Source organism: Dendrobium catenatum, unplaced genomic scaffold (genome assembly GCF_001605985.2).
Source record: "Dendrobium catenatum unplaced genomic scaffold, ASM160598v2 fragScaff_scaffold_621, whole genome shotgun sequence".
Taxonomy (NCBI): Eukaryota; Viridiplantae; Streptophyta; class Magnoliopsida; order Asparagales; family Orchidaceae; genus Dendrobium; species Dendrobium catenatum.
Genome location: NW_021319083.1, coordinates 1391908 through 1409807, shown reverse-complemented (window position 1 = coordinate 1409807; position 17900 = coordinate 1391908). Strand labels below are relative to the sequence as shown.

At 32.4% G+C, this 17900-nt stretch overlaps 1 protein-coding gene across 1 annotated transcript; it reads right to left on the bottom strand.

Moving 5' to 3' along the window:
• Nucleotides 1-1819: 1819 nt before the first annotated feature.
• Nucleotides 1820-14891, bottom strand: LOC110111840. Its single transcript, XM_020843873.2, has 10 exons — nucleotides 14590-14891; nucleotides 13046-13115; nucleotides 9342-9466; nucleotides 8249-8357; nucleotides 8111-8174; nucleotides 7972-8027; nucleotides 4570-4677; nucleotides 3989-4138; nucleotides 2914-3084; nucleotides 1820-2113 (listed from the first exon to the last, which is right to left on the bottom strand). Exons 1-10 carry the CDS (start codon nucleotides 14823-14825, stop codon nucleotides 1877-1879), a joined length of 1326 nt encoding a protein of 441 aa, XP_020699532.1. The 5' UTR covers nucleotides 14826-14891; the 3' UTR covers nucleotides 1820-1876.
• Between the last annotated feature and the right edge of the window lie 3009 nt (nucleotides 14892-17900).

Below are 17900 nucleotides of genomic sequence, written 5' to 3'. Positions count from 1 at the left end.
GAAAAAATTTTGGATTTATTTTGAGGGTAGTACAGTATTAAATTTTTATATGCATTAATTTTAAAAATATTCAATGATTTTTAAGCTTATTTTGATTGAATTAGTATTAGGGCTGCAAGCAAATCAAACGTTCAACGAGCTACTCGTTGTTCGGTTCGATTAAAGCTCTTTTGTGATCGTTTAATTAATTAAACAAACAAACTTGAACAATATTTTAAATACTCAATTCTTAAATAAACAAACTTGAACACTAATGCGTTCGGCTTATTTATGTTCGCGAACAACATCATTTGAAGTTCGTGAACAAGCTCGACATTAAGCTCGATAAGAAGCTCAATTCGTGTTCGATTTTGAACTCATGAACAAGATCGATAAAAATAATTAATATTTGATTATAGAATTTAAAAATATATATATAAATAATCATTGCCTTTGTTACATAGATAATTGCTTTTATTATAAATGTGTTTTTTCATAGATATGTTCATGAACATGTTTGTTTGATAGTTAAAAAAAATTCGTTAAATATGTTCGCGAACAAGCTCGATAAACACTAAACGAACGAACATGAACCGAACATGAACACTCATTAATTTAAATGAATCAAACATGAACACAAACAATTAAGCTCGAACAAACATGAACCAACTTGAACAAGCTGATATTAAATGAACACAAACATGAACACTCACATACTCAGCTCGGCTTGATTCGTTTGCAGCAAAGCCCTACATGAGGTCCTGCTTGGGTACCCATTGGGTACCCATGTTTTACTCTGACGGGCTTCACCCACCCACACCCACCTATGGTGACTTCCGGGATTTCGTACCCACCTATACCCACCCACTTTCCCTATTTTTTGAATGCAGTTTGCCACGGGCTGATGACCTTGAGACTTGTTCTCATTTGCTATGATGGCAAACTTTCAAGTCGCATATCAGAATTTATCATCTTCGTATCGTGGTTAAGTGCTGCACAATACATAGTGATGATTGCAGTAGTATAAGTAAGATATATGGTGATTAGCAATGTAAATCGATTTATCTCTTGATGTTTACTACTTACTCATACCCACCCATAGGTGGGTACATGGGTGTGTGTGGGTATGGATACCCAATGCAGGGCTCTGGTTTGCAGTCCTAATTAGTATCATGATATATTGCAATTTTTATCTGAAAAAAGAAAGGGTGTGAAGCCTTACAAGTTGCAACGTTAGTTTTAGTTTAAAAAAATGAATTAATTTTATTTTAGTTGGGTTCAGTTTATTTAGTGGCTCAATTGCAAGTTAATTTGTTTTTATCTGGTAGTTATTTTTATGTTTTTTTGTTTTAATATTTTTTGGTGGTGTACAATTTGACTTTGTTATAAAATCTCCTAAATAATCTGATGATATTTTGGTCCGAAAGCCCTTTGGCTTTATCGTAGAAATTGAAAAGTCTAAGATTTTGTTTAGTATAATTTTTATAAGAAAAAAATTGTATTAAAAATTTGCTTTTAGAAGTTGTATTATAATTATCCTAAACGAATTCAAAGATTTGTTTAGAATAGTTTTTTATCATTATTTTTTTATTGCTTAAAAATTTTGAGATTTATTCGGTTTAAATTAGAGTTCATTTTATTTAGGTGGCTCAATTACAGATTTAGCCAGAATATTTTTATTGAAATTTGATTAAAATAAATTTTATGATTTAATTAAATTTATTTTAAGATAAATACATTTTATAATAAATGAATAAAAGAAATTTATTACTTTTTTTTTTTTGGGTAAATTGTGGGCTTAGCCCATTAATTTATTACATTCATCACAAAAGAAACTAAATAATTATAAATTTATCTTCATCAAATTTAAGTAGAATATCAAATCAAAATATTCTCCTTATTTCTCCTCAAATATTATTGGATTAGAATGTGAGGTGATCCATGATGAAATAACATCCACTAGAACATCAACTTGCTTTGAATTTCGTGCACGAATGATCTTTGAATCTGGACCCATCGTGATTCCAGCTTCTTTTGCCAATGATTCCCATGGCGTCCCAGCCGTTAGATTTGCGAGAAGCTCTCCTCCACGGTTCACAGCATCAGCCATTGCAGGTGGAACATCAGGAAGGATCTATAGATAATTATGGCAAAATTCTCATTAAAAAAAAAAACAAAAAGAAAAAAGATATTATATGTGGGATTGCAAAATGTTAATAAAGTGCATTTGATTTCATAATTTCATTTGATTTTAATATAATTAATAAATAATTGAATTTATCAAGTAAAAATATGAACAAATGTGTTTTTCATTTTGATCAAATTTGGATTAACTGATCCAAGTTTTCTCCATTTATTTAGGAATAAAAAACAGTAATCTAAAACTTAGGGGCTGTTTGGTAGAATCTAGGATTTCATTTAAGTAGGATTTTGTAAATCCTCCAAATCCGGATTTATGAAATCCTGAGGGGGTTAAATCCTCAAAACTGTTTGGTAACCTTCATGATAAAATCTATGTGAATGTTTGACTATTCCATTTAGGATTTAAGGAGGTCGAAAGATTTGGATGGAGTTTCTGCCTTCTCGCGCTAATAGAGCTAGAGGATTTCGGAAATCCGCCAAACTAGAGGATTTCTGAAATCTGGGATTTACAACGAAAAGGTGGAATTTTCCGTCTACGGAGGCTTTGATTTTCCGTGAGATTTGGTTTTGCATTTTAGGCCGCTTGGCTGGATTTCACCTCAAATCCGGCCTAAATCCGCATACCAAACAGCCCCTTAGGGTTCGTTTGGGACGGCTTTCTTACTGCTTCTTAAAGAATCTTTTTAATACAAAAATTAAAAATTTTGTTCTAAAACACTGCTTTAAGAAGTAATAAGAAAACCGTCCCTAACAAAGCCTTAAATTCTTTTATAATGTTAACATGAAAATGACCTGCTGCAGTGGAAGCCCATGATCTCCAGGCAATGAACGAATTGAGATGTCCAGCTGAGAACTTATGGCAGATTCACTGCTTAATAACTTGGCCAGAGTTGGAGTTTCATCAATCGTATCATCCTTGAACTGTATCAATAGATTTCTTGAAATTCCATAGTAAGATTTTATCTACAGAAGGAATCACAGAAGGGAAATTAGACCATATTTAATTCAAATCAATAAAAATAATAACTGAAGTACTATTCTGCCTTTTTTTGATAACAATGTAATGATATGAGTATAATAAAGATAATCCTAAAGAATTATCATATTACAAGGAAAAAAATCAAATACAACAATCATTGAGGTTTCATTTGGAATAACTTTTTTGCTGCTTTAGAGTACAAAAATTTTTAATTCAAAAATTTTTTGTACTAAAAAAGCTATTTCAGAAAGCAGTAAAAAAGCTGTCCCAAATGAAGCCTAATGAAAACAAAAATGATGATAACTTCATTTTTTTTTCAGCTTCATTTGAGAATGTTTTTTACTGCTTCTCAAAGCTGATTTCTAGTACAAAAATTTACTTTAAGAAGCAATAAAAAAAAATTATCCTAAATGAAGCCTATGTCTATATCTGATGAATAGGATTTGAAATCTCGTACCTACTAAAACATCATCACTGATAATGCTCCCATTAGAACCATTAAGTTACAAAAGCATCATGACCTTCTATGTTGAAGTACTATACTGTTTCCATTTGAGAATGCTAAAATTTTAGGCCGGGCGCAAGCTCAATACAACAATAGCTTAACAAAACCTAAGCATGCTTACTTTTTCATAGCAAACTGCATTAGAAAATATAGACGCAAATTTATGCATTTATGTCATTATAAAGTTACTACGCAAGATAAAAATGAACTAGAAATTACTTAAGAAAAAAAAATCAAAATGGTCCCTCGACTCTTCATGAAAAAGTAAAATTATCCTCAACTATATTGAAAAATCATTTTAATCCCTTAACTTCTTAAAAAGGAACCAAAATAATCCCATGAACTATAAAAAAAGTTCTTATCACCAAACAGTTTTGTCATACCAGTTTCCTAGTTTCCTCTGGTTTAGGAATAAATTCTTCTCTTCCGTTAACCAGATCCATGTACAGAGGGGGAAGTTGCTCGACCAATGGTAGAACTTGCTTCATAATCGGTGGAGTAAGGGACTCTAACTGCTTGATGGCCATTTCTGCCTGAAAAATAACGCATCCTTCAGATATTTAACAATGGCAAAAAAAAAGGAGCAATATCTATTTACAAAACAAACATCCAACCATTTTCGTTTATGATAATATTTCCAAAATCACAAAGAGCAATAAAACACAAACTTAATATTTTTTGCTTTCATTAAACATTCAAAGATGTAGGCTTCGTTTGGGACGGCTTCCTTATTGCTTTTTAAAATTTTTGTACTAAAAAATTACTTTAAGAAGCAGTAAGAAATCTGTCCCAAACGAACCCTTAATCTTTAACATACACAAATACAAGAATTCAATAGTTCATTTTAAAACTCAGGCATTAGTTTTGTAAATAGTGCATAAATCTCCAAAAAAAAATTATCAAACTGAAAGACAAAATAATCAAAACGCTCAAAAGATAGAAATTCAAGCTCACAAATCCTCACCCCTTGACGAATATTGGAAGATGACGAGAGTTGGTTCAGAAGTGGACCAAAACTCTGGGCCATTGGCGCAATAACTGGAGTAAACAGTGGAACAGCTAAACTTGCCTCCTGCAATACAAATAAAAGAATCCAGAAGCGTTTTTTCCAAATTGTCATGACCCAACCTGAATACAAATAACTGGAGTAAAAAAAAAAAGAAACTGATATTTTCCACTACTACAAAGAGTCGAGCTTGAAATTTTTGGTCAAAAATGTGTATGGACACCTGAATAATGGTTCAGCATTCAAAAAGAACGGATCCAAAGTTCCAAATGATTCAATGATCATCTCCACAGCCACCCAAAATATTTTCTCAACAAGCAATTTTTAAATACTAATCAATATGCAAGTAAACATCAAAATTATCAACTTATTGAGTCTTTTTTGTTTTTATTATTCTGGAGGTTAATTTTTACTTAATGGAAAAAAATTTACATAGACATAGTCCTAGGTCGAATTTCGAGATAAGGTCGTTATGAGTTTTAGAAGGAGGTAGGGAGTTCCCTTTCTAAGAGGTTCAAAAGCAAAGCCTCAAAATATATATTATATTTGTGGATTATTTTATTAACTGAGTTTTGTGTATTTCATTGAATTTTTGGTTGCCCTAATTTTTATTTATGAAGAGGGAGGTGCCATATTTATGTTGCATTAGAGAAATCAGGATTGTAATTCTTCGCAATCAAATCATGATAAATTCGAAGTGGTGAAATAGGATAGAACCATCTATGATGCATTGACACTTCTCCTCAATGAGGTATGCAATGTCCGACACTTCTCCTCAAAGAGATATGCAATGTCCGACACTTCTCCTCAAAGAGGTATGCAGTGGACACATCACGTGTCCGACACTCCTCTGATATATATCAGACACGCCAAAGATGTGTCTGATTAAAAAAAATTAAAAATAAACTGGGCACGCGTGTCTTAAATATTTTATGAATTTTTTAATATAATTTTTTATTTATTTAAAAATAAAAAAACTTTTTTTTGTTATTTCCTCTCAACACTAAATCAATTGTCCGCATTCAATACCCCGGTCCCTGAACATATCATTTTCATTTCTATCTACAGATCATAACTAGGTTTTACAACAACACCAGATGTCATCGTAAAATCAACGTTTTAATATCAATGTTTCAAAACCATCTGAAATAAAAGTTGACTCTAGCAATTTCTACCCTACAATCACTCCCCCACGTTATCTCGACATCTAATCTTTGGCTGACATCATCTCAACATAGATGACAGATGCTGTCTTGATATAAATGTTAGATGCCCGACTAGCATTGTCGTCCCTCCCCTCTCAACGCTTGAAACATGACATCCACACTCAACTTTTGACATCATAATATTAATTATTTTAAGCACAAATCCTAGTTAAATGATTTATTATTTTACAATTATTCTTAATATTCTACTTGCTCAATTTTATACACTATTTTTAAGATAAAAAAATTATAATACCGAGTCGAACCGGTATTCGTGTCATATATTTTTAAAAATTGACGTATCACATTTCCGTGTCGTGTCCATATCTGTGCGTCATAGATAACCATCAATTAGGTGCACCTGTATAAAATTTAGTGAATTATTTTTGTGTTGATCTTTTTTTCTATTTTTGTTCTTTATTGCTCTCGGTGATTGAATTAGATTTCATCCATCTCCCAATACTTATTTCGTGGGGAAGAAATTTAAACATCATAGTTTGTGTGGTGCAGAGGTACATTGGTCATCATTAAGGCCAAGAGAGATTGTGAACTCTATATGTTATAGTCGCAATTTCAAGTGGTGTTACGTCAATTTCATCATCATTTGTGTTGAAGAATCATGATGTTGCACAGCAGAAAAATAGGCTCATTTTTTGGCTAGAATATTATATTTTAAAATAAAGTCAGACATATTCAATCTTATTTCAGCAACAAAAGATGAGGGGAAGACTATTGGACAAGATCAGGTGGATCAGTCTAATCTTGCACAGTTTGACCCAATGTCAGATCATACCATTAAACCAGCGAGGAGAAGTCTACATCGAGAGAATAAAAATTCAATAGTAAGTGTAATTTTTGTGTTGGGAACAAATTTGACGAACAACCGATATACTTCTTGTGTCATCTAGGCTTGTTGAGATTGTGGTGCTTAGTACATCTACGTTTTGGCAACTTGAGAAGCTAAGAGGATATCCAAAATTAAATTGACACATTATTAAATTAAGGGGCAATTTTTTAAGATTTTTTTTTATTAAACAATTTCTTAGGATATGCACAATATTCAAATTAAGTGATTTTAGAAATAAATCTTGATTCAAAATTTTGTGACAAATTCTATTTTTTTAAACAAATATTGTTTTGAAATAAACCTCCTTAAAGTCGTATAAATAGGAGACTGAAAGAGTTGCTAACTTTTACTAGTAGATGGAATGTATGCATGGGATTTTGAAGTTAGATGGAGAATTACTTATATGCGAGATAATTATATTAAGCCTGATGTTGGAGAGAAAAAGGGAAGTTGGAGTTATTTTAGATAATAAAGAAGTGAGAGAGAGAGAGAGAAGGGCCAAGAGGAAGAAGGGCAAAAAAAGCTTTCAGTGATTGTAAAGTAATCTTGATGCAATCAAAAAATGAAGGTGACAGAAATTTTATGGCAAATCCATAGATATGTGAAAGGTATACTTTTGGAATCTTTAAAGCGGGTAAATACTAGTTTTAGTTATAACTTCTTTGTTTATGATCTCTCTTATATTATTCTCCATTTTCCTTTTCTTTTTTTAATAGAGATGTGAGGCGCCTTTTTTGCAATGGAATTGAGTGCACTTGGGTTTAGGAAAGAAAGTTTTCTTAAGCACAATTTATTTTGTACAAATTTGTGATTTCTCTATAGTGAATTAAATAATATCTTTTCTCTCGTGGACATAGGCTATTATCTTGATGTCTTATTGTTGTTCATGATCTTTTTTTTTTACTTTTGTGTAGTCATCTTATTCATTCTTTATAGGCACATCCACACAAAAATTAGTTGTTTTTTTCCTAACATTTCGTGATAAGCAAATGAGCTGCCAAAGACACTCCTAATGAATGAACCATCATTCAAGCTCTGAAATGGTGGAATTACTCGATAAGAAGCCAATTGAAAGTAAAAAAAACCTCCTGTGCACCATAAAACTTCTCCTAAGTGGGAACAGATATGACTAGCCAAGCAAAGAAACAATAAATCTTGCTTCCTCGTGAAATTTTGTTCTTGAATTCCTATTAAGAACTCCTAAAGATAGACGAATTACAAGAGCATAAATAACTGGAAAAGATTTATAAGAAAAAAAGTTGTGCAATATGTTGTAAGAAGGCAGCTTAAAGCCTAGAAACTGATTACCTTGTTGTTATAAGCCATCAAAATATTGCCATTTCTTTGCACTGCATATCTAGACCCTGATGTGCAAAATAAAAGTAGAATATTTGAACTACATCTTTATTTAAACTATTGAACACAAATAAATATAACTCATCAATACCAATCAGAAGGTGAATTACAGATCCCAAGGAATGACCAATACCAAATATTGGAAGGTCTTTTTCCTGTGACGAAAAAGAACAAAGCGTCAAAATTCAGAAGATTAACAAATACAACAATTTTACTAAAACGGACTCACTATGTCATTGAAAGTTCGAAAGCATCTATCATATTTGAACTGTACTTCATCTGCTATAAAGAAGTGGTCAAAACCACTAGAAAAAGGTGTTGCAACCACCAAAGCACCCCTGGACCACCAAAAAGTGAAATGAAGTCGGGAATCAGTATAAAAAGCTAATAAAAAATCGGCTTTATGGATTGAATAAATCAAAATTATTGTTTAAATCTAACAAGAAGATAAAAAAGCAAACAGATTTAGCAAAAAACGGATGCCACAAAACCCTATCTAGAAGTTTTGAAGAAGAAGTATAATGAATAAAAGAAAAAAAAACAGACCATATTAAATAATCAGCTAGCCTAGTTAAAGGAAGTTAACCATTACATTGAATAACAAGAGGCCAAAGAATTCTTTAATAGCCTAACTTGTGTACAAAATATATAACAACTAATGACTCGTTTAGGACAGCTTTCTTACTGCTTCTTAAAGTAGCTTTTTAGTACAAAAAATAAAATTTTTTAACTAAAAATTTTCTTTTAAAAGCAGTAAGAAAATTGTCCCAAACAAGACCTAAACCTACAAACAAAACTAATTAATTGCATAATGTTTACCAAGACTCCGTTTTGTTTTGAGGAATTAGAAGAAAGGAAATGAATTGAGTTGAAATTTTTTTCACCAATTTGTTTGGTTGAGGAATAGAGTGAAAATTTATTTATTTTATCTTGTTTGATTGATGAGATATTGTTTGCTCGTTTCATTTTAGGAGAGGACATGTAAGCTATAATAATGACTAACAAATCTTTCTTCTCATTTCCACTAGCATAGGGTAAGAAATCGCCAATGAAAAAGTGTGCCAACATATCATTAGTAAATCTAATTACCTATGAATTACATTAATATTAAATATCAAATGCTAAATTGTGAATCAAAAATAAATTTACATCCCCAATTCCTTCAAATCAAACCTACCCTAAGGATGGTAGCATGCCGGCGCATGAATTATCACAGAAAAATTAGGTATGTCTGATTTTGCAAAGATTTGACTGCTTTGTAAAAAAAAAAAATTACATAATAAAAGTGAAAGGAAAAAATCATACAATTCAAAGGAGCTTACTTGTTAGAGAGACGCTCAAGAAATAGCCGATAAGTAAGTTGAGGTGCAGCACCAACAAATATACCCCCAACAAAATGAATAATTGAGATTGGTCTTCTGTGTTTTGGTCTGAGAACCCATGCACCCTAAGTTTAAACAGAAGATAAAAATTTGTTCAAAAATAGGATATACATTTAATTGGTCAAAAAAACAAAAAACCTTATCCTAACCTTTTCATATTACGTGTTAGCTTAGAATAATACATGAAGCAAATATATGACCAAGCATATCCAATTTCCCCAACATTTTTCATAGTTTCCGCAGATGTATACCCACTTTACCTCCATATAATGTATATTTCAAATTTTCAAACTTTCGCTAGGTCATTGCTCTTAAAAACGAGGAGCTCATTTTCCTAGCCTGGTTGATAATTGAATTATGGTCACGTAATCACAGTAAGACTCCAACCTATACACTTGAGGTGATGTTTTTACCTTTGACAATGTCAGAGCCTAACCCGATAAGACCCACAGATTGGACATGTCCTATTATGTTGGTTTGTAATTGGTAAACCCCATGATTTAAGTTTTGAAAACTTTTGAGATTTTTCGTCCAATTTTAAGTTTAAGACAAACAACAAATCATAGTACTGCTAATAACTATCAATATAAAGAAAATAAATTCATCAACAAAATTCTCTTTTCATTTATCATCAAATTAAATATATAATGATTACACTATAATACATGGTTAGAGACCGAAATACAAAACAAAGCAGATTAAATAATCAACCATGACTCTATGAGTGTACAAAATTCCAGAAAAGAAGTATGTATACAAACTCAGATCAAATCCTAAAAACTGCTACTCAACTGGTTCTTTTCATTTCACAGACTCTAAAAATAAAAAACAAAAAAACAAAAACTATGCACTAACATAGCTCAACAGGCCATATTTATGAGCCACGGTGCCCCTTTGGGAGCCCACAGTGTCGCAATGTCACCCACAGTGCCACAGCGTTAGATTTTTTTTCCCAAAATTCCAAAGAGCTTGGTACCAAGGTGCTGCCAACCCCAACACCGTTGCACCTCAGGAGAAAATTTCAGACTTTTCCAAACATGCAAACGACCTCCTGGGCCTATTTCAAAACACATGCAAACTCTCACAGGTACACATAACATTCTCAGACACATGTAGAAGAGTTCAAATGTATAAATTTAATGGATTACCTTGAATCTGATCAAGTCGAAATGGGTTGAACGGTGCATTAATTTTGCAGATGTTACAAACAAAATATTGCTAACTTAAAGAAAAATAGAATTACAAGGATGAATATGTTATCACTATGTGCACAAAATAATTCCAAAAAAAAAAATAAGATAAACCATTCATGAAACTTATTGATATGGATACCACCCGACAACATATGATAAAGATCGCAGTTGGACAAGATGACCTGAAAATCAAGCATGAATAAGTTGCAAACTATATAAAATATTTTATTGGAAGATATTGTTGTTAGCCAAGGAGATCCTAAACAAAAAAAAAAGATAGAAAATTGGGAATCATTATCAAGCCTTGTATTATATCTGAATAGATTTGAATGTCATTTGTATGGATGCAAGCTGGCAATTGAGATAATAATCACCGCAAGTATTATTAGAACCTGACTCAAGTATTTCATGTCAACCTTTAGTTTGAACTCCAACGGGGACATAATTAAATTTTTGGTGCCTCCTTTCACTAAGGAAAGCGCCTATGGTGATGTCTAGCACTCCAGGCATTCAACAACCATATCAGCTTTAGAATGCTGGCGCTTTTAATAATACATGCTCATTCAATAGGTATCAAACAACCATATTTAAAAAAATCAATTTCTATGGATTAATTTCTAAAAACCATCATGATACAAGCTAATTACTTAATTTATACATTCTAATTCTTAGCTTAGTCCTTCGGTATCCGTATCTATAATATGTTATTTTGGTAATAACTTTAAGATAATTAAAAATATGGTTGAGAAAAAAAATTCTAACAACCTAAACTCATGAAAAAGAAAGTTTTGGAGAGAAAATGGATATCAAGTAATACAATAAGTATGGATGTAGATTGTAAGATAATTTGTTTGCCTTTTTTCCTTTGTACTAGTTTAAGAGTATTGGTCTGTTACTCAAAACTGATATATATTCTACCTTTTTTTTCATCATAGTAATCAATCTCGATTGCTATTCATCCTTCTTAGTAGGCTTATCAAAACTATTTGGGGATAGTCTCTATGAATCTCATTTTTCAGTCATTTCTACTGAGTGTAGCCAAAGGTGTAGGTCAAACTCATGTTCAGCTCTATAAAATCTTGTTCAAACATACATTATTAAGTTTAAATGTGTATATTTTTTGGTTAAAATAATGCAAAAATTAAAAAAAATAATAATAATTGGCATTGAGATTGCATATGGTGTCAAGTGTCGCCCTTGTATGATGTGGCCTTGAGTTAATTATTTCCTATTTTTCTTTTTTTATTTAGAATAATAAATTTTCTTTGTCGATTGATATGTTTGTTTTTGTTCATTTATGTTCATGAACAAGTAAAATAATAATGATTCAAATACAAATTAAGAAATATCAAACTTTAACGGATATGGATCAAACAAAAACATAGAAAAAATCAATGAACCTAACTTTAAAAAAGCTTCGTACAATTATTTGTGGCATGTTTAGATACTTGGTATTGCCTATAGTGCTAAACTTATTATTCAAAATTATTTTGAGCAACTTATATTCATGTTACTTAAGTCTACCACTTTCTTTCCAAATCCTTAAGTTAATATACTTGTCTGATTGATTTATTTTCTATACTTTCTTATACATCTGCAAACCACCACAATCAATTTTCACTAACTTTTCTTAAATAATTATTACTGTAATAATTCTTCTAATATAATAATCCTTTAATTTATCATGCCTAGTTTTGATAGGCATCCATCTTTACATTCTTACTTTCATACCATAAAACTTAACTATCAATGACCCAACACTTAGATTCATACAATATGATTGTTCGAATTGCATCATCATATATTTGCCTCTTTAGTCTTCATGATATCATCACATAATACTCCTAAAGTAATTCCCCTTTTAACCGTACAACCTTAGGTCTAGAAGTTTTATCCTCAATTATATCTCTATTATTCTACTTATCAACAAAAAATAACTAACTCCATCGCATATCGGTATTATTTCATCTTTAATAAAATTGATTGATAATTGTTAATTAAATTTGCATATAATAAACTAAACTTTTTTCTCCTAATTCTAAACTTTATATATTTATATATTTTCTTCATTACTCTAAAATCCACCAATTTCAACAAAAATCATATTGATTAAGATTATGACATCAGTGAAAAGTATTCACCAATTCACCTCACTTTCAATATCATTTATAAGCATCTTTACAACCAATTCAAATAAATAAAGACTAAATGCATGTAATCCTATTACATATAAAAACTCTTTAGTCTCTCAATTACTATTTCTAATCACTCCAATATTTAAAACCTCAACAAAACTTTGACACACATTTCTCAACTATTTTAAATGATGGAAGCAGAATAGTCTAAGGCTGTACACAACTCAACAATTTAAACATAAAATTAGCATATTTTAGAATATAGGATTTCTTAAAAAATCAGAAATCATAGATATTTAGAGCACAAGAATGGGACCTCAATCTCCTTCCAATCTCCGGTACTAACCCATCCATCCTGAGATTTTCTTGTTGTTTCAGTGAGTAACCTGCAAAAAAAAAAGGGCGAAAGTTTAATTTCCTTGCTTGAAATTTAGCATTATATTGGATGAAGGAGAAAGAAGCACAAGAATAGGATTTCTTAACAAATTGGCAGGATTTGCATACGGAAAGAAGCACTACATCTAAGCATCACATCCTATTCAAATTTTCATCCACAAAAATTATTAGTGAAATTTAAGAATATTTTATTTTCATTCATTTTGATTTTAAAAATTAGGAATATAAAGCTGATCACGACTACGTTGTTGGGAATTAGACGAGAGCTAATTCAAATCAACGAGAGTGCATAAACATAAAAACAATAAATATATCAAACTCTGTTTAAAATTGCGCAATAAGAGGCGCGCCTCTGCGCAATTCGTCCAAAAATCGCCTCGAAGCTTACGCAATTCCATCCCTGGCAGAGGCGTACGCCTCACATGGACTGAGGCGCGCCTCAGAGGCGCAATTGCGCAATTCTTAGTGAGGCGTACGCCTCATGGGAATGGACCCACCCACTTAAAATGAATGTTTTTTTCTCCTTAAACCCGCACGACAGCAGCTCCTTCCGAATTTTTCCTACCCGCGCGGCTCCAATTCGCGAAACAGAGAGCTCCCGCACGGTCCTTACCCGCCAGCTTCCCTTCCCGCCGCTTCTCCCGCCAGCGCCGCCTCTCTCCGGCGAAGTTGAAACTTCCGGCCGCCCTCTAGGAGTACTCCACATTGGATTTTAGGTATTTTTTTTTTAGTTTAGGGTTAGATTTTTCAAGTGTAAGAAAATCTAGGGTTTATGTTTTTTTTATTGTAAGAAAAACCCTTAATTTCTCATTTACTCAATTCTGTGTCCGTGAGGCTTACGCCTCAGACCGCCTCGAGGCTTAATTACGCAATTTTAAACCTTGATATCAAACAGACAAAAAATTTTATATAGGTTCCCCCAGATGATGCTGCATCTTGTTGCGGCTGTTACAAATTTCGCGATGATGGTGGAATTTTAAGAAAGGAGTTCACAACTTTAATCTCCCAGGTGTATCACATAATGATGCCCATCGCTTCTCTGTATAATGGAAAAAAATGGTAGCCGAAAAATAAAGTGAAATATCTAAAACATATTTAATGAACAACTTGGAAATATTGGTAGATCTTTCAATGAGTATGCAGAGCATTAATTATGCTCCACAGCTTAACATATGCCTGAAGCAGATGGATGGTTTCACTGGATTTGTAATTCATCAAATTGTCATATTTTCAATATTATATGCAATAATTCAAGCTTCAAAGCTGCTATTGAGAAACCACAAACTATGGAAATTTAATACTCCAGTTCATAAGTTGTGCAGAAAGAAACTACATAATAACATGACCAAACAAACGTCGTCGAGATTGGGAATTCCATTAGAAGCTCAACTTCAGTTGATGGGATTATTGATGTCTAATGATCAATAAAGATAGAAAGTAGAGTGTAAAGGCATCTCATTATACCTCTCGATCTGGGAGTAGAGCTGAATTCCACTGGTGCTGGTGTCGCCCTCAGACTTCTTAGGCGTCTCATCCGCGTGGCAGACAAGCCTTCCTCCGAGCTGCCGCTGCCGCCCGTTGACGAGGAAAAGGCCTTTGCCGGAGAAGTTTCTCCCGCGGCAGGGTGTGAGATCCGGCTGGTAGTCCCCGTGAAAGGAGCACGGGAGGCGTGAAGCGTATAAGACGGAGGAAATGGCCATCTTCGAATACACGCTTTGCTCCGCTCGAGTCTACTTTTTTAGAGTGAGCTAATCACTGTTTTAAAGCTTTAAGGCCAGCCCTTTCAAACAAATAAAGGTTGTTCTTAATATATATTTACTTAGTTATAGACTGTGAATAAAATAATTAATTCATGATCATAATAAAAAATTAGTAGGAGAACCCTAATTTTATTTAAATTTGATCTTTATTTAAACAAATATCAAAAGTTTATATCGAGTTAGGGCTCTAACCTTAAATGCATAACTACATTCAAAATAGTCTTGAAATAAGATTCAAATATCACAAATAAGGGTTAAATCATATTTGAATAATGTTCGAATTAGCTCCTTTACGCTTTTATCAGATTATTACATACATATATATATAATCATATAAATGAGATGATGTTGGAGGAGGTTGATAAAAATTGCAATGATAAAGATACTTGCACAAAGAAGAAAATTAATTGATAGTATGAATAAATTATTCATTACTTATATTCTCTCAACAAAATCTATTTTGTTGCCATTTCATGAGTATCCTCTTACATTTGTTTATATACTTGATCATGTTTATGCATTCAAGAATTTGACAGCGCAAATGTAACATCTAAATCTAGACTAATCGGTCCAGGCATTTTACTTGACCCAATCGAGCAATGCGAGCTGAACCGAGCGAGCAACAAAGAGCTTGATTCTGCCTCCCTCTCTCGTGTGTGATGTTCTCTCATAAATCGTCATTAAAATTCACCGAAATTGCCCACTCTTTTTTTATCCTCTCGCCCTTAGCATCTCTCTCTCTCTCTCTCTCTCTCTCTCTCTCTCTCTCTCTCTCTCTCTCTCTTTCTCTCTCTCTTCATTTAAGGCTAAAGAGAAACCTAAGGCACCATATTTTCCTTCGTAAAGTGGTGCCAAACCCTCCCTTCTCCTTTTTCTTAGTTTCTTTCTCTCTACTACAACCATCAGAGTTTCCCCTCGCTCCTCTCTCTTCGCATTCTTCCTCCTTGACATTAAGCAACCATCAATAAACTGTTCTTCTTCCCTCTTCCTACTTTTTATTTCTGTTATTCTCTTTGATTGTTATTCTTTTGCTAATGCTAAATTATATATATTAGATTGATATCAAATTTAATTGTTGTCCTGAATTTTATTCTAGCAGATTATTGCTTGATTGGGGATCTCTATTTTTGAGAATAGGACTTAGTAGAAATAAATTGCATAAATATATACCATGTAGTCATTGGTGTCTCGAAAATATCTTATTAAATGAATTTCGGCAAGGGATCCCTCAATTCAAGCAATCCAGGTTGATTGATCCTTATGATTGTTAATGTTGGCATATATATGTAGTCTAGGTCGATTAAACTCAAATAACTTGAGCTGTGTAAAATCACTATTTAGTTTTCTTGTTTCTTGTAGGACCTTCAAATCGTTGCCGCTTGAAGTTTCATATAGCTCGCCTAGAGGTAAGAAATTATTATTTATTATTGGATAGGTGTACCCTTCTTTATTAGGGTGTTATCCTTTCTTCGTGTGCTAGGTTTCTAGATATTAGGTTGTCGATCCTTTTTTTCTATATTTATTAGAATTGTGCATGTTAAAAATAATTTTGTTGTTCATATTGAAAGTATCATGTGATAGGAATAATGTTCCCTTGATTTATTAATGCACGAGCTCTTATCATTAAAAATAATTCAGGCACTATGTGATAGAAATAATGTCGCCTTAATTTATTGATCCAACGATGAAGGTCAGGCTACTAAAGTTTGTGAAGGTCTGACCACGATGCCAAGGCGATGGTCTGATGATGGTTGAGTATTTGTATGAAGATAATGGTTGTGAGGTGGTTGGATGATGTCGATCAGTCGGTGGTACGATAATGACATTTTGGGCAACAAAGGTAGCAACGATCAGGCTAAGAAAGTCTAATGGTAGTGATCGAGTGAAAGTTGGACGAGGGTTGGATGATGGATCAATGAAAATTATACAGTAAAATTTTTTAACAAGGATTAAGCAAGGGTCTGATGGCGGTCGGGTGTTGGTTTGATGATAATAGTTAGTTGATGGTCTGAGAACTTCAATCAGGCATGAAAGTCCTATAGCTAATGTTGGGCAGCAAAGGTCTAACAATGACAATCAAGCGATGAAGATCTGATGACAATGGTTGGGCCATAAAGGTTTGATAACGACTATTTGGTAGTGATTTGACGATGTTGGCAATCGAGTGGAGCTTTGGGACTCTTAGAGTCTCTAAGTTATCTTGAATATTTAGCCAAAGGACCTCCTCATGTAGATACGAGGGGCCTATTTATATAATTTTGAGAGTGACATGTTCAAACAAATGGGAGAAAATAAAAAATACTATCAAACAGTCCATACTAAATCTCTTGATCATAGAACTCTCATATGCCATTTAAGTGTCTTAATGTTGTTAGAATTAGGTAACTTTGAGCTCGTTGGATTCATCTTACCGTGACTCTCGATTTGACTATATGTATGCCAAATTTAGATATTATTTTGTCCTTCAACTAATTTAAAAATTTTCAATTATTCTTCAAGCTATTGATCCGAGTTGATTTCGACTCGGGTTAGATCATATTTGGGGTTCTTCATTTCGTCTCATCAAGCCAATCAATTTAATGATGAGTTTGTTGAAATCAAAGTCTTGATGGTACCAATTTTTTTTAGAAGCTTACAATTCAAGTGTGCATTGAGACTCATGCACAATCAAGTTAAGAATGCATATTAATTATAAATATAATTCAATATTTTAAATTATATTTACATAATATAATCATTTTCTAGGCTATAATTAAAATTAATAATTAGATAAGCAATTCAATCTTTAATAATTAGTGCTAAAATGTTATAAGTAAATAGTGTTATATAATTATGATTATTTTTTATTATAAAAATACATATTTCTAGAATGCCACTCATTGTGTCAAAAATATATCTACATAATTTTTAATTATCCGAACAAGAAATATCAATATTATTTTTTATAACATGACTTGTAAAAATGCAATATCCAAATAGCTCTCGAACCCTCTGAAGGGCGTCGAGATAAATAAA

Bases quoted from the DNA above. Each gene is read 5' to 3' on its own strand.
- LOC110111840 (XM_020843873.2), bottom strand. From the start codon at position 14,825: ATGGCCATTTCCTCCGTCTTATACGCTTCACGCCTCCCGTGCTCCTTT. The intron at 9,467-13,045 runs GTCCCATTCTTG...GTTTAAACTTAG, and splicing joins GAGATTGGAAGGAGATTGAG to GGTGCATGGGTTCTCAGACC. The intron at 8,358-9,341 runs GTAAGCTCCTTT...TTGGTGGTCCAG, and splicing joins CTTGAGCGTCTCTCTAACAA to GGGTGCTTTGGTGGTTGCAA.